We start from the raw sequence: 26,850 nt of genomic DNA, 5'->3' as shown, positions 1-26,850 counted from the left end.
ATCCATTGAACTCACTAAGATCAACGATACTTTTACATACACTAGCGTTTATTTATAATATACGATCATTATAATCAAATTGAACCGATTAAAGATCTTGTGACAACATTTTATCTCAATATCTTTTAATAATTTATTGTTACATTTTTAATTTATATTAGATATTTAGAAAATCAACATCTCCAATTGATATTTTCTCATAATTTCACACTTTCACTTAAAATTAATTCGTGCACATAATTATGTGATTTAGTTTACAACACGCTACTTTGACAGATTTAATATCTTGATAGATTTTCACACTGCTTTATACACTCAAAATCTGTTCTCTTTCAATCTTTTGGCTTCTTCACACTCAAATCCTTTTAAATATTTCCTTTAAAAAATTGTTTTTCAACAATTTTGCACTCACATTGACTAGAGATCGCCTTCTTCGAAAGTAGAATGTAAAAATCGGAAAAAGATGATTAAAAAAAATAATTGAAAGGAAGTAAAAAAAATGCGTTTTTCTGCACTTTTCAACGATTGTTGGACACTGATAGCAGATTCGCTTACAGATTCACCCACAGGTGCAGCTCTGACTAGACTAAACGTGCTTGTTGCGGTGCGCCGAGTAATACTCTAGGCGAGAAGAAAGATCCGGGGAGAGAAAGCGGGATGAAGAGGAAGAGAGAGAGAAGGTAATATCCAGTGCTTCGATTGGTCCATGCTTCCCGCGAAAACGACTCGTCCAATCGCCGTGACCGCGTAATTGTCGGCTATCAGGCTTCGCAAAAACGACCCCGACTTGGGCCTCAAGTCCCACGAAGCCGCCCCTTCGACTGATGTTCATCCGATGAACACGCACTTCCCTCGGCATGTTTTCCTCCCGTCTCGTTCAAGTGAAAATACTGTTAAATATTGTTGCTAAAAAAATAGAGCAATGTCTCTAGCGGAATATCGTAAATATGTTGTCATAAAACAGTTGTTTTAATTAAATATAAAAATATAAAATAAAATATTAAATACGAAATAATAAATATATTTTTTATTCCATTTTTTAGCTTCTACAATCAAAAGTTCTTAGAAGAAAACTATAAGTCAATATCAACAAATATCTTTTATTTAGATAATTTGAAGATATTTAATAGTATTAATTGTTATAATAATTTATTATATTAATTTTAACTTGATAAATTTTGAATAAAATACACATTACCATTAAAAAAAAAAACTTCAGCCTCTCTTTGCTCGCAGAAAGCAAGATACGTTGTCTACTTTGTTACACACTTTGAAATTACAACATTTTGCTTCTTCTCGTCGCTCATCCCCGTGTATACTTATCCTGGTATAATTTATAATTTCACGATTTTTATGAGATTCGCGCCCTGACATCTCTCGTCATACCCGAACGAATGAATAACTCTTTCGCGCGAGAGAGACGAGGGAGGATGGGCGGTTCATAAGTGGCGGGTCGATGAGACGCAGCGGGGTGAGGAACCGAGGTGGAGGAGGGCCCAGCGACCTCTGACCCCCTTGGGAACCGTGAAGAGCCCGAGGGCAATGTGCGGCCGAGAAAGGGATTCGAGAATCCGACCGGGACCCACCCGACCCAAAATACTTGCACGCTGGTTACATCGCTGCTGGCGTAACCACCGGCGGACCTGACGGCCTGCTCAACCGATCACGAATTAATTCGTCGCGAGAAATAATCGGCTTCTAGAGAGTGTCGATTTGTGTGCCTAAACTACATTGATATAATGAAAATGAAGGTGATATTATAAACAGGAGAAAGTAACGTAAGGAATGTGTTAATAGCTGAGTGAGTAGACAAAAACGTTTATACTAAAAATTTACTTTTATTTAAGAAAGTACACATAAAAAATGATTGAAAAGTAAATATCTAAGGTAAATATCCCTTGAATCCTTATCTATCTTTTAATGTTTTATGTTTTGTCATACACACGGAAAAAAATTCAAGTATCTAAGAATTTAGCTGAAAATAATTTTGTTAAATCATTAAAATAATTAACATGATGAATAATATTGCAAATAGTTTTCTAATAACTAGCTTGAGCGTCCTACATAATTATTTTGATGGTCCAAATTGTTTCCAAATTGCATTTAGCTAATTCTTGAAATGCTTAAAAATCTTTCCGTTCTTTCCATGTACGTGTTTTTCATTAAGTATCTGAACTTTTTATCAACGAAACATTCGTATAGAAAAAATAAATAATAAGATATTAGGATTTCTGAAGTCTCCATCATGATAGCATTTCCTACATCTGTGATCGAAACAGATATTTTTTTAACAAAAATGGCCAATCGTATCAAGGATCAAAAAACATACGTTCATCGATCAATCAGCTCTAAATAAAAAGAGTGTTCAGTGAAAATCTCCAATTAAACTTTGAAGTCTCTCCAGTTTTTTCGACCGATACGATTGTAAAACGATTGTAAAACGAACATCAATTCTCATGAATAGCTATAGGTCTTGGCTCTCATCCTGATTGGCGCGTACTTATTTTCGCCTTGATCCTGGGCAAGGATTTAAGAGGGACGGAGAAGCGAGCGAGGCGCAGAAAGCGCGTGAGCGTGTAATGGTGATTGAATGCGGCTAATGGCCGTTCTGTACGGGACTTTTCATACAGCCCCGCCAAGATATACGTTATGACCGCGGCATAACATTTACCGGGTGGTAAACAGCCACGCATAAACTTCAACTCAAATCCTCTTTCAAGACGGGGAAAAGAGGGAGTTAGGGAAAGAGAGCGTATTCATCGCCGACCTGGTTCTCTGTCACCTGGAGAACACGGTTCGAGGTACTCGAAAGATAGTTTCTTCGCATTAAATAATAACAGCTTTACGGGAACAAAGATAAAAGACTTTATGAGAAATATTCAGCTTTGTAATGTTATAATTTGAAATTTTCAGGGAGTCTCAAATTAAGCTTCATGCACTTTAATTTTCAATTTAATTTACGAATTTATATATTTTATTCAATATTAAAATTAATTGCCTCTTCTGTTTTTTTTAATTTTTTTTTATTTTAAGAGGAAAAGAGGGATTAAGGCTCCTTACTCCTTACTCACTGCAGCCATCTTGGATTGACATTAGAAATGAAAAAATATACAAGAAAAATTCTTGCAAACTATAATATATATTAAAATGTGAATATTTTTTAATAAAACAATACATTTATAATCGGAAGATTTGTAAAATATATCAGAAATATTCCCCTTGTATTCGACAAATAATCATATATTTGAATTATGTCTAATCAGGAAACAAAATACTCTATACGACAGCAAATTGATAAATATGATAATATTTTATTCTCTTTTGAAATAAAAATAAAGTTTCTGGTATATTTTACAAGTGTACTCTATCAAATGTAAGTATTGTTCCATTAAAAAATATTTCTATTTAATATATTTTGTAAAAATTTTCATTATGTGTTTTTCTCTTCTAACGTTATTAATCTAAAGATTCATGGTAAGTCGTCAAAAGTCTTAATAGTGACGAGTATCTAATTAATTGTTTAGAAAAATTTAGGAGATTTTATTACTTCACTTCTTATCAACAACATTCTTGCTTTCAATAACAATAATAAATATAACAATAAATTGACGGGCGATCAATAAATTGAGAGCTATCAATAGACGCAGTTATTAAATGCGTGTATTTGACAAAGTATATTCTAAAAAAGATCTTACATTAATTTCGCAAGAAATTTCGCAAAAATCGGACATTTGGCTTCATTCGAACCATCATCAGCTTCTTACTTTCATTCAAAATCAAAGTAATATCAAAAAATAATGTTAAGGGCAATTTCTTGTAAAAAGATTTTTCAGTAGAGAACTTTTCATTGCAGCAAAATTTCATATCGCAATGCGGTTGATCATTATTAATGCACCACGCACGTTTTACTATTTAATTGCGCTCAAATTTCAAAACCGGGATACGCGCGGCTCAGTGCCCTCTGATTTACGACTTTGTGTCGCTTAGAACAATTTGTCATGGATGTGTTGCACGGTGCGTTCCGATTATCCTTTCCCCATACATATTTTTTATCTCTCGCACAATTCCAAAAAGATTTTTATAAAATCAATTCCATCAATCCAGAATAAATTACGATGAAAATTCCTCGAATTTTCAGAGAAGACTGATTCATCAAAAAATATTTACAATAAATAAATAAATAAATATATATATATATATATATATATATATGATGAAAGAAGAATTGAGGGACATAAAAGACAAAGAAAAAAAAGAAGAAGACTGACCCATGACCTGAGAGTTCTGACGCGAGTCTGATTCCTGAAATGTTCGCGCACCCTGTAATCACGATTGAAAGTCCGGTCGGACCTCTTTGCTGCCTATTCTCTCTCTCTCTCTCTCTCTCTCTCTCTCGCCCTCCCTCCCCCCTCTCTCTCTTCTTTTCCTTCCTTCTCCAGATCTTCTCTCTCCCGTCTTCTCCGCGGACCTGCAGTGAATATCTATAATTTAAATCTCGCTCGGGCATAAGTGGCAGGAAATCATTGTAATTAATATGGCGTACATGCACGTGCGCCCGTGTAAGTGCACAAGGATATGCTCGGCTCGCGCCGAATCATCAAGGAGATTCGACTCTTTAATTCCCGGGAAATACACAAAAATTTGTACAATGTCATTTAGAAGATTTGTACAAATGTCAATCGAAAGTTTCTAAATAATATTTAAAAGTAAGAAAATATCACAATAATAATTATATGTAATGATATAATATTTACATGTTGTAATGATATAATATCTTACAATATAATTAGTTAATTATAAGTAATTATATATATATAATATACAAGTAGCATTATATAATAGGATTAAAGACCGCTTTGGAGAGTCTATAATTTTGTGTAAATTTCAGACCAAAATTAGAATTTACAATTTTATATGTCATATTTTAACATATATATTTCAATATACTGTTTATTTACTATACATTATGTATGATATACATAAATAATATATGTATTTTATACATATGTTATATTTCTAATTCTTTAAAAATAATCTTTATATTGTATTTATAATGCATAAAATTATAAATAGAATTACATATAGAATTCCAACAGGAATTATAAATCCTCTAAAGAGTGGACTCTCTTAAGAGTTCTGATATAAGTAACAGTACATGTACATACATAGATTGCACAGCTTCCTATATAATATGCCTAATTAATTATATGACAACTATAATATCAGATACAAAATATATTATATATTCTCTTCCATTTCTCTCCGGTCTACATAAAATCAAAAAAAATGATCGCACGATATATGTGTTAATAAATAACGGATTGATAAATAATTCATGATTCATGAGTTTATGATAGTCACAATGTTACTGTTGTTAATACTCGAACTCGCATTACCAGATTACGGTATCATTATTGTAAAAAAAAAAAACAAAAAAAAATGTGGAATGCCGACCGGACGATATAATGATTGCATCGTGAATTATGATAACCGAGATAAAGCCACTATCGTTATAAACGGGCTTATCATGCTCATCGTTGAAAGATGTATTGAAGATAGCACATCAGGCAGAATTTTCCACACAATTAACCGTCCTACATATAGCTCGATTAACATAATCATCCATTTAGCTGGACGAACTGTCATTTAATCCATCAATGATGTCAAATTATTGCATATTGTAATTGGCCTATTTCTTCTTTCTAATCATTTATATTCGAGGCTGTATTAAATACAGCTTGATTTAACTATACTTATATATAGTTTGATTCAAATAGCTAAAATTTTTAATGCAGTCATGTTTAAAAAAGGCACAGTTAAAAATTTTGTAGATTTGTCTCGCAATAAATATAATTATGTAATACAATAACATTTTTAAATATAATAGAAATATTAGATATAGTGTCAAAAGTTTTTAAAACTTTTAAAAATTAATGAGAAAGAAAAATTATTTTTTAACATATCTATTTATTGTTATTAATTTTGCTTTTATCTCTTTTTACATCGACTATTTACAATATTATTAATTAGTCAGTAATTAGTCCTAATCCTTCATCAAATTGCAGATAATATAATTAGATAATAAATTATATATATGTATACAAAATTTATAATCTCTAATCTGTAAGATGTGATGCCATGCAAAAATTATGATAGACGACCAAGTAGATTTAACGGAATCGAAATGGTATAATAAATATAACAGATGGACAAATAAACATCATGCATATGTATAGAGAATTATCCCCATCTAAAACGGTATTAGATGTTATCTTCCAATAACGGAATATGCAATTAACGTCGGTGAAAATTGAAGAAAAGTGCGCATGCTTCTGATAAAAGATAAATCACTAATAAATGTTATTAACGCGTTTCAAACGCAACAACATCGATTTGTTCTTCATCTATCGTTCTTGAGACGATTTTTAATTCTGCCTTAGTCAAGAAAAATTATGCGGTAAGGAAAAAATGGTGGATAATTTTCCTTTTTCTTTGAGATTCTTGGCTTGAAGATTTCGGCAAGTACCATCTGCATTACGAGCAACATAAATCATGAACGTGCACGCGAGTGTGAGTGGGCGGAGAACCTCACGGTACCACAAAACCGCGCGCCATAAATTTGATACATATTCATTGTGGTTTGCTGCAACAGCATGAATTCGATACACTCCGTGCGTTCGGTGACTTTGTTTTCTTCTTTTTTTCTCTTAAAAATTTTTCTTTTTTTTTATTTCTTATATATCCGCAAAATTTTATAATATATATCACCTATATACTCATACATAATATGCCCGAATACAAAGATTTGTAATTGAGCTCCAAATTGTATTTAGTCAAAATTTTCACATAAAAATAATATAATCATATATTCATTTAAAATTTTGAGTTTTCAAAAAATATTTATTTACAAAAAAACTATGAATATTTAATGAGTATTCATATTCATTCAAACAAAATATAAACTGAAAAAGAAAGCTCCAATAATCATTATCTCTTAACTATAGCCGGTACTTTGATGATTTTAAGTAAAAAAAAAATGACTTTTATTTATTTTATAATATTCAGATTTTATAAAGGAAACTTAAAAATTTTGAAAAATATTTTAGAAAGATACATTTTTTACTTATAAATCTATCTATTTGATAGAGCACTACATTATTTTGATATAATTCCGGTTATATGACAGTAATATTATAAATATTTTATAGAATATCTTGGGCGCGACGTTCATTATGGTCTGTGGACATTAAATTCCGAGATGTATTATTTATTCTCACAATAAAAATGTCTTTGTTTAATTTATAGGTTAAACAAGGATCATCGTATAAGTCGCGAACTAAGCGCACGGTGTAATCGTAGCCATTGTTTTTATAGATTTCTATTTTCTCTTGCAAATTATGTGCAGATAATACAGAGAGTAAAAGTGAATACGAAATGAAAATATTCGCGTAAACATATTAAAAACATATTCATTCCAATGGAATGAAAAAATATTTATTCGTTTCTTAACGAATAAAAAAGAAATGTATTCGAATAAGTATCTTCATTCATTTTTTATTCATTTATTCGAATATTAATATTCATCGGACACACTATTCATACATGTATGAGAAATATATATATATATACATATATTTCCCCATAAAAAAATAATAAATATAACATATTTATAAATATTATAATACAATATATATACTTCCTAAAAATAAATTGTTAATAATTTCTCAATTATCTCAGGCTTTTTTAAGAAAAATCGTAACTTTTGATATTTAGACTCTTCTCTGCAACGTATATATTTGTTTCGAACTTTCAACATTCAGATATATTTTTTTAATATGATGTACAGACGAAAATCCAGACAAAAAGAAGAAGCGAAGAGTACCATATGTGTAAACCGAAATTGTGTAGCGGCTGGTCAGCTCGATATCTTGGATCTCGCAATTACTTTTTAGCCACGAAGCCAATCTGACCCGTTCCCTTGCAAAACTGCGATCTCTTGACCATCTTGAAAGATTTCGCCGCCCTGCATACGCTTTCCTTATGGATCTCAGTCTCGAAAATCTCATCGATTAATTGAACTCCGCCAGAAGTATTTGGCAGAGATAATTCATAAATTTACACACGTTGGGAGAATTAATATAAATTTGACAGATTACTACTTAATATTTTATAATTACATTGTATAAATATTGTATAGATATACATATATATGTATATATCTAATAATATTTTATTTAACTGTTCAGTCAGTCGTGACATAAATGATAACTATGACGAGAGATGTCTTATTCGAAGTTCACGCTTAACTGTGTTCACACGAGCGGCGGTGTCTCACATTGTTGCGAGATAACGGCGTTTAAGAGATGTCGGGACGGTGAGGGATCGTTTCGCCGGTCATTGTTTATGTAGCCAATTATTGTGCCATTCGCTCGCCCCGTAGGGGTGGCATATCGCTTACAACAAATCAATTTGAGGCACATCTCGCCCCGGGCGAGAGGCCTCGCTTAAACATCGCCATCCCGCTGCGCGGACAATGCTCTTCGTCTCGAGGTGGCATAAAACGTCCTATGGTCATCTCTCCTCGTTCTCGTCTTTTCATCAAGTATCCACAAATACTTATTGATAGTAGCGATAGATATTTGAGAATATCATTAATAATATTAATAATTGAAGAAAAATGTCTATATCATGATACATTAAAATACTAATAAAAATATATGGAAGGAAATTGTTTACATTTCTTGATTTTTGTAAATAGATATTTAATTAAGAATATTGAAGATTGTTATAGATGCTCGGGATAGTGTATTGAATGCAGAAAACAACGTGTTAATGAATGTGGTCTAACAATGTTACGACGTTGTTAAGCGTAGAAACACCTATTTACATCGCGTACTTTAACGACTGATGCCGTGTTTCGATATACTCGGTATTACCCAGAACCGACATCCCGTTCTATCGTTTTATCTCACCTTCAATCGGTCAATGCGCTCGAGATTAGGAATCTATTAACCGTTCTTCCCTACCCCCTTTTCTCGTGACGCTGGTAACCGATTAAATTCCTAAAGAATTTTGTAAAGCACCTCAATAAGGAAATTAATTCCGGATGGTAATACGAAGAGCGCGTAAGAAAATTTTAATTGATTACAAATGTTGCAAAGCTAAACAAAAATAATTAAAAATTTGAGGCGTAAATCCTCTCTTTTTTCTTCTCTTTAAAAGATTATAAAAGACTATGTAACTCTTTTGTCATGGTCAATTTTATTCATTTTATTATTCTTTTAAATATATGTCTTCATATTAATATATTAATAATGACATTAACGATACATTTGATACTAATTATTTTTTAATAATTAAAGAAATGGTTTTGTTGAAATTTAATAATTTTTCTAAATGATAATATCAATAATAGCTTTCGGCATAACTACATTCGATCTAATTAATTATTAGAACACGACTCTAATTGACGAGGGGCCGCTAATCACGAGTGAAATAATTAATGATGCTCGTGCCACGAGAATCGATCACTGACCAAGTCCTGCCTGAGAATGCACCCTGAACGAGATGCATATTCTCGTCGTCTGCGTCACGAGATTCGCACAACTAATTAGCATGCTAATTAAGCGGCGCCGACGTCTTTAAAAGAGTCGGCGTTATGTTTCCCATTCGGTTCTTCTCGAGGTCAAACCCTTTTCTTCTGTTATCCTTTCCTGCGACGGCAAATTAGCGGAAAACAGGCGGCTCGAAAAGATCGAAGAGATTTTTATCACTTCACGTGAAACGACCCGTCAAATGATTAACTAAGGGATACATTAAATCGAAATTTCGTATAGTTTAATTTTAAATTGCACGCAACAAAATAGATATCATAGTATTTTATATCTTTGTTTCATAGTATAACAAATGGACTAAAATATCTATTTTTATTTTCTGTGTTAATTTAACTTTTAACAAAAAAAGTACTGCTTCTATAAGTAAAAGAATAACAATTATACAATACAAGAATCAATTAAATTAAAAAATATATAGCGACGAGGAGAGGTATTTAAAAAAATCATTCTGAGATCTCAGTAATTTAAAGGAATTTGCCGCAATTATTCATGTGATTCGCGTACTTCTACAAGATTGCAGTTGTTCGTTTGTAAAGGTTTAAAAATACGTTGCCATCGACGTATAACATCCCGCTCAGGGAGATCGTATCATAATTTTCCCAAGAGACAGCATCGCCATGATAAAGTCATTAATTGGAACATTAAATTCCATATCGCAGAATTAAATGTTAGAGTTCCATGAATGTGTCTAACGGCGTCGTTTAAGAATGGCTTCGGAAGAAGGCTTGTTAATTAAGATGGCTTAATAAGGTTCTCTTCTCTTTTTACTGTTATCTTACAGACTGTTTCGAATGAACTGCATTCTTACGTTAACTGTACTTTCGAATCGAATTTCACATTTTAAATCCAAGATAATATTTATAGCTGCTCAGCTTAATCATCGATATATTGACGTTTATAATGCTAATTAAAAATATAAAAAGTAATCATAAAAATTTGAATGTTACATGAAGTATTTTTCATGTACAAATTGTAAAAAGTTTAATATCTATATGTTTACAGTAATTAGTGTATTAAGTAATATAATAAAAAAAAAACAAAATAAAATAAGCAAAATTGTATTATACATATTTATTATATATACTGTATGTTTTCGTGTATCTATATATATGTATATTTGTTATAGATAATTTACCTGCAATTTTCTTTTCAAAATGGTGCTCGTAAGAACAGAAAACTTTTTTTCAAGAAGTTCTCACGATTTTTCATTCGAGCTGAATAAGCGCAGAGGTCTCGTTACAAGAAGTCGTAACCCTTGGTGTGTCGGTGGCCGAGCAATTTCGATGTCGAAAATCTACGCCGCGGCCACGACGAGAAACAAAAAGGAGTTAATTCGCGGCTTTAAAGCACGAAGGAGGACGTTCCCGTTCCCACGTCTTTTCGACAGACCGCGACCTCGGCACGCGAACTCGCATCTCTCAGAGATCTCTCGAGAGCCCTCTGAGGGATAATCGATACAGCGATTGCTTCCTTGTTTATTTTATCAATTGTTATCGAATATTTTATCAAAAGTCAAAATGTTAGTATTACGCTTCCGTGCTTATGTCTATAAGTAAGCTTTATCAAAAAATAAGTAAAATAGAGTATATATAAATAGGATATTTTTGAAACACTTACCATCTGGAACCTGTCTGCAAAATCTGGCGAACATCATCTGGCTGGTGAAAGAACGTATTCCTATAACAGAAAAAAAATCGGAATTAAAAAAATATAATTTCAATATCTTTTGTGCATATGTTATAATAAAACGTAATCATTTGCAACGCAAATATCCTTTTTTTTGTAAACAGAATATTCATAGAAATTATAACACTTTTACAATCCCTTTGCGTTAATATTTTTGCAACCCAATCTAATTTAGTGGCGTAAAAATAAATGTAAATATATTTATAATCCGACAACGTCATTTTCTAAACAGACATTTATTAATGAAACTTTTTAATATTAAGGAGTTATATTCAGTTTTTTCCTGAACGTTCATAACACTCGTTAATCTGACGCACCGTTTTTACTTGACACGATGAAAACGCATAATTGCACATTTTAACTTTGGATTAAAAAAAAACCCCCCCTTCAAAACGGGAGCAATCGGACACGCTCGCAAGATCCGCGATTACGAGATCCGCAGCCAACTTTGATAACTCATTAAATTCGCTAAAATAATCCTCAAATATAGGGAGGATAAGGGGACAACCGCTCTGCTTGGCTCTAGGCAATGATGCTGGTCGGATGGGACGTTCTTTCAACGCTAATGATCCCAGGAACTAATAATTACGAAATCCCCTTGACTAATAGGTAACGACAGATGATCTACCTTCAACCGGTGGCCTCAAACGCCAGAGAATTTCATGGTGTAACCTGCGAATTTATCATTTTAATTACACCGCATCATGATCCGAGTAATGTTTTAGATATATCAAATAATTGTAAACACTCTTCACTCTCTTTCAAATTAGATATGCATGCGTATATGTCTGTGGGTGTAAAGTTAAACCATTATAAATTTAAATTAATATAAAATAGATTTTTCACGAATAATAAAATACGATTAGTTTTTCTTCTCGTAATACTTTGATATAATTCGTCTATGTTTAAACAAAAATATTGAATTTTTTTCTTAGCACATTTAAATTAATACATTAAAAATTTTGTATGAAATAAAATTTATAATGAAAAATTCAATTATATGCTATTAGATTATGTATTTCCTAATTCTTAAGTTAACATAATTACATGTTAGTGTAAATAATATTCAAAAGGTGTCATACGATATTCGCACATTTGTAAGATCCACGGGATTCATGTTTACTTCGCGTAATTGCGTTTGACAAGAGCGTGAGGATACGGCCGTTAATTAGTATCGCTAATTATACGGAACAAGGTGAAATATCACGGATTCGATATGCCCTTCTTTGCTTCTATCCTCCTTCAGTGTTTGTTTCTTCTCTCATTTTATTCTGTTTGTGTCGCACATAAGTAACAGATTAATACCGGCGATAGTAAGCTGGGCTACTCGACAGCTTATGCAAATGTGAGTTCAGTTTATAACGTCTAATTAAGTACATTAGGGTATTCTGTGGAGACTTAATAAAATTCAGCATTCGGAGACCGGTTCCCGTTTTAATCGGCTCGCGTAGAGAAGACGGTAGTCGAATTTTGGATGAATTTGTTAGATTTCAACATATAATTTTCTTTATTTCTTTTTGCAAAATACAAAAAAAGAACAGGAAAAAAGTTATATTAAAATTAATATTTTTAATTTACTTATTTTTCTATTTTATCAATAGATATGTACAATTATTTGCAGATACATGTATAATACTAAAAAATGACATAATGTCGAAAATGATTGTTTAAAAAAATTAGAGAGAAGGAAAATTTTGCCTCAGTAAGAAATCAAAACACGAATTAAGGCAACATAATATACTGTCTAGCTATTTGACATCAAAGGAGGTTCGTCAGCAAGGACGTCTCTTTTCCTTTCTTTCCTTTTCTTCGTTATCTTCTCTCTCCCTCTTTCAATTCCTGGAGACAAACGCAATCTATTGTGACCGCGATTGCCATCACTTTAAATTGAATATTATGGTCTTTTAGATTTAAAAGTGTTTGGAATGTACGAATCATATCAAACTTCATAAGTTTTTTTTTTATAAATGTAAGAGTATAATTTTCCTTTAGGAAAATTTTAATTTTTAAATTAATATAATATAAAAGAGTAATAAGAAATAAGTAATTGTGTATGAACTCCTTATAATTGTATATAAAAAATAATAAATTCAAAGAGTCAATTTGAAATCAGTGCAGTAAGAACTCAAAAAAATTTTTTTTTCTTAGATATAATACATGTATAAATGGGATTTGTTTATGAATTACACATGACTTGTACTTATATTGACATATTGAATTATTGAAGCATATAATTTATTCTCTCTTATTACTACTACGCTAGTAAATCTTCGTATTCTACGTTGCTTCAGCACCTTTCGTAGGCCTTTCTCTCATATATCGATACGCGCACTCTAATCGTACAACAAGATATGGGGATCTACAATTTTTAAACGCCGATTCCCAATTTTTTGGTAGGGAACTTTTCCGGGCAAGTATACTACTCGGTGGTTTGCCATTGCCTTCCCGAGAGGAGCTACGGGTGTATGAAAATTTTTTGATTCTGTCCGAGGATCGAACCCCGCGATCTCGAGTATAGCAGATCAGTGCGCTGTCTGCTACATCACTCGCACTCATTAAATCTTATGTAACTTTTGTATCATCTATTAAATATCTAAGGAAAAAAAAAATTTTTTTGCGCACTTCTTACCGCATTGACCCCAAATTAGCCCTTTGAACTTATTATTTTTTATATGATATAATTATGGAATGTATATATATTATAAAATGTTGTCTAACAGCTTAAACTTTAAAAAATTTTAAGACTTAAAAATTAAGATAATGTATCAAAAGTGAATGTAAGATTTAAATTAAATTAAGTAATTCCGAGATTAATCATAAAAAGATTCTTATTCCTCGTATCTTCTTCGTGCACACGATGTACAAGAACGGAAATGAGCAACACGTGCGACTATCTTTGTAACCGTAAGGAGACACCAGGAATCGCACGTCGGATACGGTTTAGCGTTCGTTAGCCTCTTCCATGAGGACCGGAAGCCAGTCCTCTCGCCACGAGAAAGGTGAACGTCCGAGGCTTCCCTTTAGACGAGCACCGTTAATGATTCACGACATGTATTCTTGGGGATGATTTCCCTCTATTGTATCTCTTCAAAGATTGATATTAAATAATTTAAATGTATAAAAAAGAATCGAGAATAATCTCAACAAAATGTAGGAAATATATATGTAAATATTAATAGAGAGAGAGAGAGAGAGAGAGAGAGAGAGAGAATTATATTTAAATTTTTATTGTATTTTAATCAGGAGATGTCAAGAAATGAGATGGACTAATATTTTTTAAATTAATCTTCTTCTCATCCTATTTTAATCTTGATTGTATTGTAATTTAAATTGTATTTTTAGGATTTAAAAATTTTATTTTTAATTTAACGCAATTTTTATTCCATATTGTATTACTTTCAGCTAATTCAACGATCAAGATAAGCTGTAACGGCGCTTTCAACGAGCTTATCAAGTACATACATATGATGGCCATAAGACTGTCAACGACGGCCTTGATTTTTCATGACGTTAATACACCAATAATTATACAGGTTGGACCACTTCAGAGTGGCCTACTTCGTATGGACATTGCGGCACATCGAATTTAAATGAAAACATGCGTAAAGAATGCGCATCGTGCTAAAGATGTGTCGATGCTGTATTTTTGCAATAATGTGGCATGAAGTGACAAATAAGTATGTCAAAACAAAGTTCACTTAGCGAAAGAATCCAGTGCTTCTGTCTCTCTCTCTAGTATATTCTAATTATCATATTTATATATTCTCTCATTATATATTTTTATTGTATCTCCAAGCCCTCTTCTTTTTTTTTCCTTTTTTTTCTCTCTCTCTTTTCTCTGATAAAAATTGCAATTTCAAATAAAAATATTCCATTGTTTTTTTATTTAAGACTTTCATTTTCGCAATTTTAGCGTACAAGTGAATGTAGCATTTTTTCATACATACGAATAAACATATAAATATATATTTTTTTTAATATGAGAAGACACGTATTTCGAAAGAAAGAATTCTTAATTTTAAAGAAGAGTCCGCAAATACAAACAGAAAGATTTTATCGGAGTCCTCGCAATACATCTCCGTGTTCCTCGGGCTATGGCACGAGTAGTGAAACCGAGAAGAAAGGATTCTTGAGTATTACATGTATATTTTTAGACTCAGGGATGGCCCGGATCACATCGATGCATATCTATGTAGCAGACATATAGCGAGCTACCGAATAAAATTTTAATGGATTTCTCTTTGTGTCAACAGCACATTTAATTATCTGATGGAATTGAATGTCAATCTTAAAAAAATCGCAAACAAACACTTAAATAACATCTCTAATAAAATGAAAAAAAATTATATAAAAAATAATAGTAATATATTTACTAAATAAACACAAAGCTGCAGGAAAAAAAGATTTTCTTCGTAAGAAATTTTTATCTTCTGTTTGATTTAATAAGAATCATCGATTTGACAAAAACGGATCTTCATGAAAAAAATTTCAAAACGATGTTTGATTAATCTTCTTGATGCTTTATTGATTATTTTGCTGCTTAGTGAAAAATAAGCATTCTTCCTCGACGAATAAAAGCATACTCCCCAATCGAAGATACTCAATGCACATCTCGTCGTTACGTTTTAATGTTATTACGTTGCTTGAGCGATCAGACGGACGATTCTCATTAATTATCGGGCAGATTTTGAGGTCCGTCGTGCCTCGTTAAGCCCACCACCGCGCGATCAATCTCGAGCAGGTCTCGTCCGTCGCGCAACAAAGAACCGGATCGCACGAGTTGAGCAAGAGAATAGCTTGGAGAGAAGAACGAATTCTCCTTTCCCGCGATTTAACTCTTCGAAAAGACACCGCTAAGCTGTTTCATCATTCCAGGTGGACACTAATGATATATTAAATATAAACATTGTGTGACTCTGAGAAATTAAAAAATTTCCAAAAATGTCAAAATTTTCATTTCTGAAAAAAAAAAAAAAGATTTTCAATAAACGTTCACAATATTGTTTCCTGCAGTCAAAGAATTTAGTTTATAATAATAGTTTTCCTCAAAACATCTTTAACTTCTTTCTCTATAATAATTCCATTTAAGCCGGAAAATGATTTGTAAATTTCGTAATTCATCACAAAAACGTGAAAATAAAATATTGATATATGACCATCAACACACATCTAGTGACAAAAAACCGCGGATACTTTTTAGATGACCCAATATATAACAATTTTATTTTAATTAAAAAAATTTATTATTCTCTCTCTCTCTTCGAAATTTATTAAATTTGTTAAATTTCTTGTTATTATTTTATTCTGTATGTTGCCGCGTTAATGCATTTGAATTTGCAAATTCCGAACGAGCCGAACTGAGGAAGCAAGGATCTGAGTTTCGACCGCGAGTCCTGACGAGATCCTCGCGGAGATGCGAGAGGTCGAGATCTGCCTCATTAACATTCACCTCTTTGTCTCTGTCGTTCTTTCCTTTACGATCGTCTTGCTTCCTGAGAGATCTCGTCTCCTTCTACTTCTTTCCCTTCTTCCTCTTCCTCTTCTTCTTCTTCTTCTACTTCTTCTTCTTCTTCTTCTTATCCTTCGCTTCTGCCAACCGGTCGACTTTTAGTAGCGTTTTAGTCGTCTTTCCCGCTGCAGCTCGTTTTCGTCTTTTTTCGCGTAGCAAGATGGAAAGAAGAAATGGCGTTGTATGAGCAAAGTTCTTGGCAGTTTGTGCTTCTTCCAGAAGAATCTCCTCAGAGAAAATACTCGCGTAATATTCAAATATAATCACATCGAAGAAAGAAGACTTATTCTCAATCTGGCCTCTCAGCGTAATAATTTGTGAAATTTAATGAAATTTATCGTTACTCCAAAAAAAAATGATGTACGTATGTTATAATAATATACGTAAGCTATCATTGCCTACAGTGAAACGGATTCGCCTATATATGTATACATATAGTCGCCGCGCAAAGTTATCCAATCTGTTCGATTTTAATAAATAAATTTCATAATTAATCTAAAAACAATTTGCACTAAACCATATATACTAAAATGATAAAAATAATTAGTCATATAGTATTGTGTGCATCGAGATATTTAAAATGGATCGTTTACACTAGAATGCGAATTTTCTTATTTACACAGAGATTTATTATATTAATAACTTTTCGGGAAGAGCCTGTAATGTAAATTAGAATCGCTGACAAGAATTGTGAGAACGAATCGCGAATTTGTGATTGATCCTAGAAATTGCAAAGAATTTTTTGCTATATACATATTTTTATACTTTTAAACGTGTTAGTGGAGATATTTTTATGGTGTATATACACTAGAAGAAAATGGAATATGAGATAATTTGATGATTTATGAATTGCGTTGAAGACCGCGTGAGAAAACTTGATCCAGAAGCTGTATAAGGAAACTTGACGATTTACCTTGATGATTTAAAATTTTTAAAACAAACTTAAGTCTTTTTTTTATTTCAGAAAGAGATTTACTCCTAAAAAGATATGGCAGAATTTATAAATATGTTTAGAAAAAGATGAAAAATAAATTATATAAATTTATTTTTTCATCTTTTTGATATATATATATATATATATATTTCATATTATTTTATATAAAATATATTTTACATAAAAATTTTTGATTGGCCTATCATAAACTATCTCATTGTTAATTTCTAACGATTATTTTCTACAATTATTACAAAATATATTATTACAAAATAATAATATTATACATCCTTTTCAAAATGTTTTTTTTCTGCCAATAAAAAGAGTAGAAAATGTTTTATCTCTTACAATTAAAACCCACTATATACATTCTTCAAGTGGAGTAACGATGTTCACGCATTTATAGCGTGTATTTCTGTTAATACCGGATAGCCAATAGGAAAAAGACGCAATCCCGTCATAGAATTCTCTCTCTTTCTCGTCCTTTTCCAGAAGATCACCAGCGATCGCCATGTGTAACTTGATAAACAAGTTTACTCGAGGAAGCCAGTATCTTATATACATGCTTACACTGGGTGTTCCAAGCAGACTGAATACTAATTGTTAAACGTGCTCTGCAAAATAAAGCGTGCTTGACTATTTCGAATGATGAATGCTCGAAAAGAACATTGATCTATCACTGACACGATTTTATGTATTTCTTTTTCGTTTTAATTAAATTAAAATTGAAAAATTGATATTCTTATATATCATTATGTATAATATATTTTATATATATATATATATATATATATATATATGTATATTTATATAATATATATATATGTGTGTGTGTGTGTGTGTGTGTGTTTTTAATAATTATTGACAAAATAATAATAGTTGATAAATTTTTTTAAAATAAAATCCTACTGCAATCCTATTACAATTTAATAACTAATCAAGACATACGCGTTAAGCAAAGTTATTATATTTTAATAATTGTAATCATATTATATTTATTTAGTTTTAAATCATTTATAAATTTTATAATAATTTTATTTAATAAATGATTTGTTGTGTACTCAACAAATATAATCACGCTAGAGAGTGAAAATTTAAATGTCAACTATTTAAAAAAATACCAGGATTATCTCATCTATAAATTGTTACGTACTTGATAATTTTCAAATAACATATCTTGATCAGTGTACATTACTTGTCATTTTTTGAACTCTGAACTTTCACATGCAGGGTTCATGACCGGTGCCAGTGAAAGGCAACAAGAGAAGAGAAATAAGACATTTTCGTGATCCCACAAGAACCAAATTTAATCGTGCAAGATTAAATTCTAACACATTGATTTCAAATATTAATGAGGCAATTAATTGAGATGTAGGTATATTGATAAAATATACTATCAGCCAATATACCAAATGTAATACATTTTGTCTTATGTGCGAGTAATTTGTGTCAAAAATAACAGTAAAGTGATATTTTTTTTTATAACTTCATTTGAATATTAATGAAGATTATAGATATTGTAAATATTATAATTATTAATTTAATTAATTTAACTCTAATTTAAAAAACCTCTTGGTTTATATTTCAAAGCGTAGATGACTCTGTGATTAGATTATTAAGTTGGATATCACATAGCATTAAAGATATATTTAGAAAAATTAAAGAGCATAAATAATCTAAGAATTGCTACGCATAATTAGAAAGTACTCAATAATACTTAATCAACTAAGAAAAGGAAAGAGTGAGATTGAAACTTCTTCGACCAGCATTCGTAATCGCAGAAAGATCTCGATAGTACATTTGGTGACGATTAATCATCTCTCATGCAATTAAAGATATTAATTTCAATGCGACCGGACACAGCGATAAAATCGATTTTGGTGATCAATCGCGCGAGCTCTTCTGCTAATAATTCGAGTCGCGATTGATTTATGTGCAAATACAATGTTGCTCGCTTCCATGGTACTTCCTTTTTTCTCTTTTCCCTTTCTTTTTCCCTCTTTCTTTCTCATGCTAGCAACTCATGCTACAACACGTTTGCCTTTGCATTCGTGAAAAATAAATGCACTGGCCATATGACACATCCATCTTCATTTGACGGTCTTGGCCTGGGTATCATACCGATGTTTTTGCCAACAAGAATTTGTGGGAAGCAAAATGATTTACTTATTTTTCTTCAATGAGGGAGAAGTGCGAGAAAGATGGATGGTTGTGAATAAAAAAATCGATGTTAATGATATAGAGTTTAAGATTCAAAAATATGTCTAGCTTTCCCAGAAAAATCTTAAAAATGTTTGAAATAGAATTTGTAATTTTAATCTGTTGAGAAATTTATTAAATTTGTAAATGTCTTTCACTTTTTAAAAAAATAAAATTAAATATCTCTAATTTATAAAACCTTGTAATATACATAATAATAATAATTTACATATATGTATAGATTAATTTATAGAATGCACTTCATTAACTATAATTTTATAACATTACAAGTAATTTATATTTTTATAACTTATATTTATAATTTATTGCATAATACTTATAGAAAGGGGAACTAAATTATAATAAATAATGTATTCTTGATTATGAGTAATAAATAATAATAAAAAATCAGTTAAAGATTTTGCGTACTTACTCGTATAATCGTATATCATTCGTTGCGTCCAGCAACGTTGTTGTTCATATCGTACATTCAGAGTATATACGCGCAAAATTCCGCAAACACTATTTTCGAACTTCTATAAAAGATACTGTAGACAATAATATCACAAAATAGCGTTTTCGAAAGCTACTGTCAAAAATCACTTAAAATTCTTTGTCACGAATAAATTTGTAATTATAGTTGGACAAATATTTCAACCACTTCTTCTTTTACTGATCATTGAATTCTTTTTATAATAAATTTGTATACTCGTATATATACATTCATACAATATGAATTTAAAATATTAAATTAAATATTTAACATTCTCGGTATTCTTAATTCTAATCTATTTATGGAACTTAGCAAAAATCCTTTCTTTTAGAGCTATGGGACATAAAAATGTAAGCAATAATTAGAAAATCAACATGTTGGATTTATTATTGTTTACGTTTTACTGTTTAAGTTTTTTTATGTACTATGGCCCTTACCGTGCAAGGTCATCAGCCTAGAGACTGCAATTTAAAGATGGTTCCGCATCATTGGGAACTGCAGTACACACCCAAGTAGTCTAATAAGAAATACAATGCTTAACTGCACTGTTTAAAAAATTTGCAAAGAATATATCCTTAATAACTAATTTAATTTAAAAAACTATTAATAAAAGTAATAATAATAATAAATTTCTCTCTCCCTATTGTTATGTAATCAATTTTTCTCTTCGTAGGAATTATCTTTCTTGCAACTTTCTTTTTCTCAGCTACAGGTTTCTTTTCTTAATGACTTTTTATCGTAAATATTAAAATTTTCTCTTCTTCCTCTTCAAATTGTTCCTCCTTTTCAATGACTGTAATAATAATACTTTCTTCTTCTTTAATAACTAAAAGTTTCTTTCCTTTGATTAATTCTTTTTAATTAATGGTTTTCTTGTTCTTTTCAAAAATATATATATTGTAATGTAAATGTAAACTATCGCTGATCGTAACTACGATCGGTGCAGCTTAACGTGGATTCCTGGCGCGCGTTAACGCCGACGTGATTCTACTGCCAAAGTGATCAGATTCGCTAATCGCCTCTTTTCTCGATGAGCAAAAGAGAAGTTCCTTTCTTTATACGCGTATGATCACTTGCAGAAAGCACCGATTTAATTTTATCGATAAAACTCCGCGTGAAATGCAACGCCGATCTGAATATCGTAAAACTGACAATGAATAAGAAGATTGCAATGATGTATAAAGCACTCAAAAAATTTGGGGCATCTCTTACCTAATTTAAAGTCAATATTCTATCTGAAACACATTTTTAACAAAAAAAATTTCGCAATTAAAATTATTTATTAAAATTTCTAAATTAATTTTTGCAATTTTCCAGACAAAATAATTTAAATAATCTAATAAAACTTATTAATTTAATTAAAATTATTGTACATCTTTTATTCCTGATAATTTCGGATGCTAAGTAACAATCAAAATCAAATAAAAATAAAAAAGAAATAATCTGAGAAATATAATTATTCATTTAAAATTTTAATTTTTATTCTAATTTATTATACTTTTTACAATCAAAAAATGTTATCAATAATTTGTGATTTAAAAAAATAAAGGATAAGTTGAATTCGTGTTGAATAAAGAATTAACAGATAAAAAGATAAAAATAATGTAGCAATAATTCCTATTAAATTATAATTAACCAGTCTCAATTAATTCTATTATTATTATAATTTTCAATTTATTATATTATTCTTGTTTTGTCAGTTATTATTTTCATGTTCCTATTGAAGTGATCATTGGATCCCGATATCCATGTCGTCCAAAATATTCTGCTCAATCACATAGATTAGAAAATAAATGTTTTACATAAACGTTAACTATTAAATCAACAACAGTCTTGCCGACATCATAAAATTTACGCTCACTCGATCAAAATTCCGATATTCACATCATGTTATTCATATTATAATAATATAAAGAAAATTATTTAGCCTTTCTTGCTTAATATAAAGTAATCTTATAGTTTTATCAGTATATCATTTCTCTATCAAAAATATAAATAGCTCACTCTATCAAAATCCATGTTGCTCTCCAGAATTATCATTCATTACTCAAATTATTCTCGATCTTGCCTAACAATTACGATAATTAACTTACGATATTCACATCGTCATTCTACTTCCGAAGAGGATTTAAAACTTTGTCTCGCTCCCTTTTTCGCCGAGTAAAATCCGTTATTTCGATGCGACTGTTGGGATCTTGATATTTTTAGAGCGATTCGCGTTATCATTAAGAGCGGCCTAAGAAGAGGACTTAGAATTCGCGTAGAGTTGAGCGCGGGCGTAATAAGAGACTGCCTGCTGACGGCGGTAGCCGCGGTTCGTGCCCACAAGCAGCAGCAACACGGAGGAGAACAGGGCAGGGTGAGATGACCTCCCCTCTCTCCTCTCACACACACCGGAAGGCTTCAGGCCTGGGCCCCGTTCCCGGCCCCGGTCCCGGCCCCGGCCCCGACCACCGCGTACGAGCAGGCCCCGCTGGCGGAGACCCCGCGGCGAATCCAAACGTTCAGTTTGTTCCCTCCTTTCCTCTCTTTCATCCTCTCTCAAGCGCACACTCTCTCTTGTCGTGATGAGGTTCACGACAATGCCGCGCAATCGGCAGACTGAGATCGAGAGGGGTCCCCACGTGTCGGAAGAGCCTCTCGACTACGGTCGATAATAAAGCAGCCTTAAATAGAAATCGTCTACATACGATGAACTTTTTTTTTATTTTTTAAGGGCAATTATTTTCAATCTTTAAAAAAAGTAATCATTTCTATCGTTATATAAAAAGCTTGTTGATATAAGAATCTATGTATCTACTGCAGATTTTCAAAGAATTAGTTTCACAATTTATGCGTAATCTTTTCGTGATCCAATCTTCTAACTTAATTAAAAAATATCTTCATAAAAGTATAGATAAATTTTTTAATTTAGTTCTTTTGGTACTTACCTCGTTAGAAATCGAATGATCAGAATAATGGGCCGAGTTTCTTCAACTTCCTTAACAATTCCGGTTTAGTTGTCAATGCCTTATGGATAGACTCAATTAATACTTTAGTTTGATCGTAGGGTGGAAACGGCATGCCTTCGAGATTGTAGATGTAAACGGCGCCCTCAATATCAGCGATCACTAATTGATTCCCGTTCGCTGTAAAACTAGCAGCAACTAATCTCGTTCTATTCGGTGAAATCTTTATAGATGCTGGAATATGCGTTTTTCTACGGATATCCCACATGCATATCTGGTCGTTTACAATGCTGGCTATAATAGTGGAACTTTTAGGACTCCAACAAGCGTTCCTTACGCACGCCATCGCTGTTGATAGAGTGATAAGTGGCTCAGTAAGATTCTCAGCCCATATCCTGATGCACCAATCAGCGCCGCAGGTTAAAAATAACTTCTGACAAAAGGGTGAGAACTCAAATGAATAAATTGGACCGTCATGCGCCAGAAAACTGTCCACGTGCTGACGCAAGTAATTCGTGGAGCATCGATAAATACAACCTTCATCGGAGCCGACAAAGTAAATGTTGCTGACGATGGGATGTCTTCGGAGAATAAGCGCACTCGGTTGGCGATTGATGGGTACATCGTAAGCCACACAATGATCTGTTCTAGAAACTCCGCTTAGTTTACCTTCGACTCTATATAGGCGCATGATCTCTGTAGCAAACAAATCTTCTGCCAAACGATAGCAGTATATCCGGCCATCTTGATCACTGGTGTAAATTTGTTCTTGGTAGTTAAATTGCTCATCGCCACTCCACCATTGAACCTGGTAGAAAAAATTAAATTTATTAAAGTTGTACCGTAAATTTCAGAAACTAATAAATAAATTAAATATAGTGCGCATAGTATCAAAATTAGAATAACAATATCGCACTAAGTAACATACTTACTTGCCAATGTGGTGAGCAAGCTGTCGATGTCTCTCTATGACTCCGCTTGATGATATTCACTTCCTTTGCGCTAACATCAATGACTCTCACATTTCCATCATAGAAACCAATCGCTAGAAGATTCGGTCTTTCTCTGCTCCAATCGATATCGGATAACGGACTATCAAAGGCATACTCGCGACCAGGTTGGCTAGGATTTTTGGCACACCAGATCAATAGTACTCCGTCCGTCTTGTTGGATCCAGTTTTAGCGCCATAAGCAACAGCAAGGACGTTCGCGTTAGCCGGACTCCAGCGAAATGCAGTCACAGGACGATTGTGCACCATTTCGGATGCGAATGTCCACAGCAAATCCAAATGATAATCGAATTCCAAATCCAAAGCGCATAGATCGCGTTTAATTAAACCAGTAAAGCGTCTTTGCACCTCTGCGAATACATTGTTTGCGATTATACGTTCCATTACGTTTACCGCAGCCAAGAACCTTGTCTCTCGATAGATACGAGACAATTGTTCCTCGGGGCTTTGATGACGAATTTCAGGTTCAGGGAGCTTATATTGGAGTTCCTATTACAAAATGGAAATTTCTTTGACATCTTTCGTAAAAAAATTTCTACATTTTTTAAATTAATATATATTATTTCAAAGAATATTATCATTATTTTAAAGAATACTATCATTTTCCGAAATACTAAAAATTTTAAAAATTTTAGAAAATCTTTAATCTTTAAATATTTTTCTTCTCTATGTTTCATCCTATATAAAGGATGTATCTATCATTTCGCATTGTATTTATCATTTCAAAACTTTTTCTTTATATTTAAAGGTTTTCTCTAAGTTACATTAATTTTTCATATAGAAATAATATGACAATATAATTTTTCAATTATCTACATATATAATGCACATATATAATATAAATATTTTTCTTAATTTAATGAAAATGCATAATTGCTTTTTTAAAAAGTTTATAATTCTACATAATTTGTACCTGCGCTTGTTGCATTCGACATATCGATTCTTTCGTGTGTACTATCATACGTCCGTTCTTCTCTATCATCAGTTCCGGTGCCGCATAGGTATCATGCATCATCCAATTATTCACAAACATCCCTTGATTCCTGCGGGACCTCAGGCCGCAGTAAGTGCCACGTGATTTCGTCAACACATATATCGTCTGCGTCTCGACATTTAACAGCTTCCGATCGGAGCCCGGACCTGTTATATACTCGTAATTCTCATTTTCCTGTTTTAACGCCTGTCCTTCGGGCGTTCGCAAATCCTCGGTCATCTGCGGCATCTCGAATATGAAGAATGTCTGTGTTTCCTTTAAGGTGATTGTCACAGTTTTCGGACGTGTCGCAAATATTGCCGAGTCGTCGCTGTAAATAAATATTCGACATTAAAAAAATATCCTATTTATTTAAATCTATTTTACATATATCCCAGGCGACACCATTTCAAAATAGTCTCTTCCAGTCTAAGACTGTCTTAAAAGTAACAGTTTTATAATAATTAATGTGTGTTATAATTTCACACTCAATAATAAAAATGTAATGCAATAAAAAATTATATAGTGTTGAGTACAAAATTATTAAGTTAATATTAATTAAGTTATTTCCAGTTTGGTGTCGAGTAAGATATTTCTCATAAAAATACGGTAATGCTCCAAAGTTAAATTTACATCATTTAGAAATAATTAAAACATATAACATAAACTAGTATTACCTAGGTAGAAAAAATGGCAATGGCGCGGTATCCTCAACCTCTTCTGTGGGCTCACAAACCTCACAAACCTGCGTTGACAGTAGACTTTCCATCTGTAAATCATCGGATAGCGTGACAAAGGACTTAGCAAGGACGGAAGAACTAGCCCTGAGACCGCTGAGTCTCGAAGAAGTTATCTGCAGTTGAGAACCGCTTCCGGTCTGGAATAATCCGATGGTCTCCAAAGCGGTCATCTGATTCTCATCGATAGTGCTAAAAGCTGCATGGACTAACGGCTTTGGTGTGACATCGATGTTCTCGTGAATGATCCGAAAGGCTTGTCGTTGTTGAAGAAGTGTCGAAACGAAATTCCGATCGCATCCCGTCTTGCGGACTCGTCCAAAATTACCGAGCTTGGATGAAGTAATGCTCGAAATCCTGGATATCCGTCGCGGCGATTCGAAGTCACCGGTTTTCATTCTGCGAATGCCGAATAAAGTTTTATAGATCCAAACGTTTGGAGCAACGTTTGAGATTAGTTAAAGACACGAGCGGAGTTTGGAGCAAATGCAAGTATTTACCGCCATTTTCCGCGGTTCCTTGGAAACGCGAAAAATGGCGGTAATTTAATCAATTTTGAATGTATACATAGAGACTGAAAAAGAGTTTTTGTAAAAAAAAAAAAAAAATGCACACCACAGAAATGTACACCAAATACTTAAAAAAAATGTTCAAACATGTATATGCAGGAAACAGGAATCTTAGAGAGACAAAAAACTGCATATAATTTATTTACAACAAAAAAATATTTTTTAACAATTAAGCACT

At 32.2% G+C, this 26,850-nt stretch overlaps 2 protein-coding genes across 5 annotated transcripts in view; both read right to left on the bottom strand.

Moving 5' to 3' along the window:
* The window catches only part of LOC105145905 (uncharacterized), a 29,933-nt gene extending 7,331 nt beyond the window's left edge, over positions 1 to 22,602 (bottom strand). Inside the window, exons 1-2 of the mRNA XM_087411210.1 lie at positions 22,529 to 22,602; positions 11,232 to 11,291 (exon numbers count right to left, since the gene is read on the bottom strand). Of these exons, the coding sequence (XP_087267336.1) occupies positions 11,232 to 11,268 (37 nt within the window). The 5' untranslated portion in view covers positions 11,269 to 11,291; positions 22,529 to 22,602. The remainder of the gene's footprint in view (positions 1 to 11,231; positions 11,292 to 22,528) is intronic.
* Positions 1,266 to 26,756, bottom strand: LOC105150374 (dynein axonemal intermediate chain 4). Of its 4 annotated transcripts, XR_015546662.1 has the most exons (6): positions 26,044 to 26,756; positions 25,307 to 25,697; positions 24,316 to 24,882; positions 23,366 to 24,191; positions 11,232 to 11,291; positions 1,266 to 10,908 (listed from the first exon to the last, which is right to left on the bottom strand). XR_015546662.1 is itself a non-coding variant. In XM_087411196.1 (5 exons), exons 1-4 carry the CDS (start codon positions 26,499 to 26,501, stop codon positions 23,385 to 23,387), a joined length of 2,223 nt encoding a protein of 740 aa, XP_087267322.1. In that variant the 5' UTR covers positions 26,502 to 26,756; the 3' UTR covers positions 19,730 to 23,079; positions 23,366 to 23,384. The 4 variants fall into 4 exon arrangements, 2 of the variants coding, with proteins under 2 accessions (XP_087267322.1, XP_011061701.1); XR_015546663.1 differs by lacking the exons at positions 1,266 to 10,908; positions 11,232 to 11,291 and adding an exon at positions 19,730 to 20,952 and having other exon boundaries at positions 22,529 to 24,191; XM_087411196.1 differs by lacking the exons at positions 1,266 to 10,908; positions 11,232 to 11,291 and adding an exon at positions 19,730 to 23,079.
* Positions 26,757 to 26,850: the final 94 nt, after the last annotated feature.

This window comes from Acromyrmex echinatior, chromosome 11 (genome assembly GCF_024713525.1).
Source record: "Acromyrmex echinatior isolate Ae372 chromosome 11, ASM2471352v2, whole genome shotgun sequence".
NCBI lineage: Eukaryota > Metazoa > Arthropoda > Insecta > Hymenoptera > Formicidae > Acromyrmex > Acromyrmex echinatior.
This window is presented reverse-complemented; position numbering and strand designations above follow the sequence as displayed.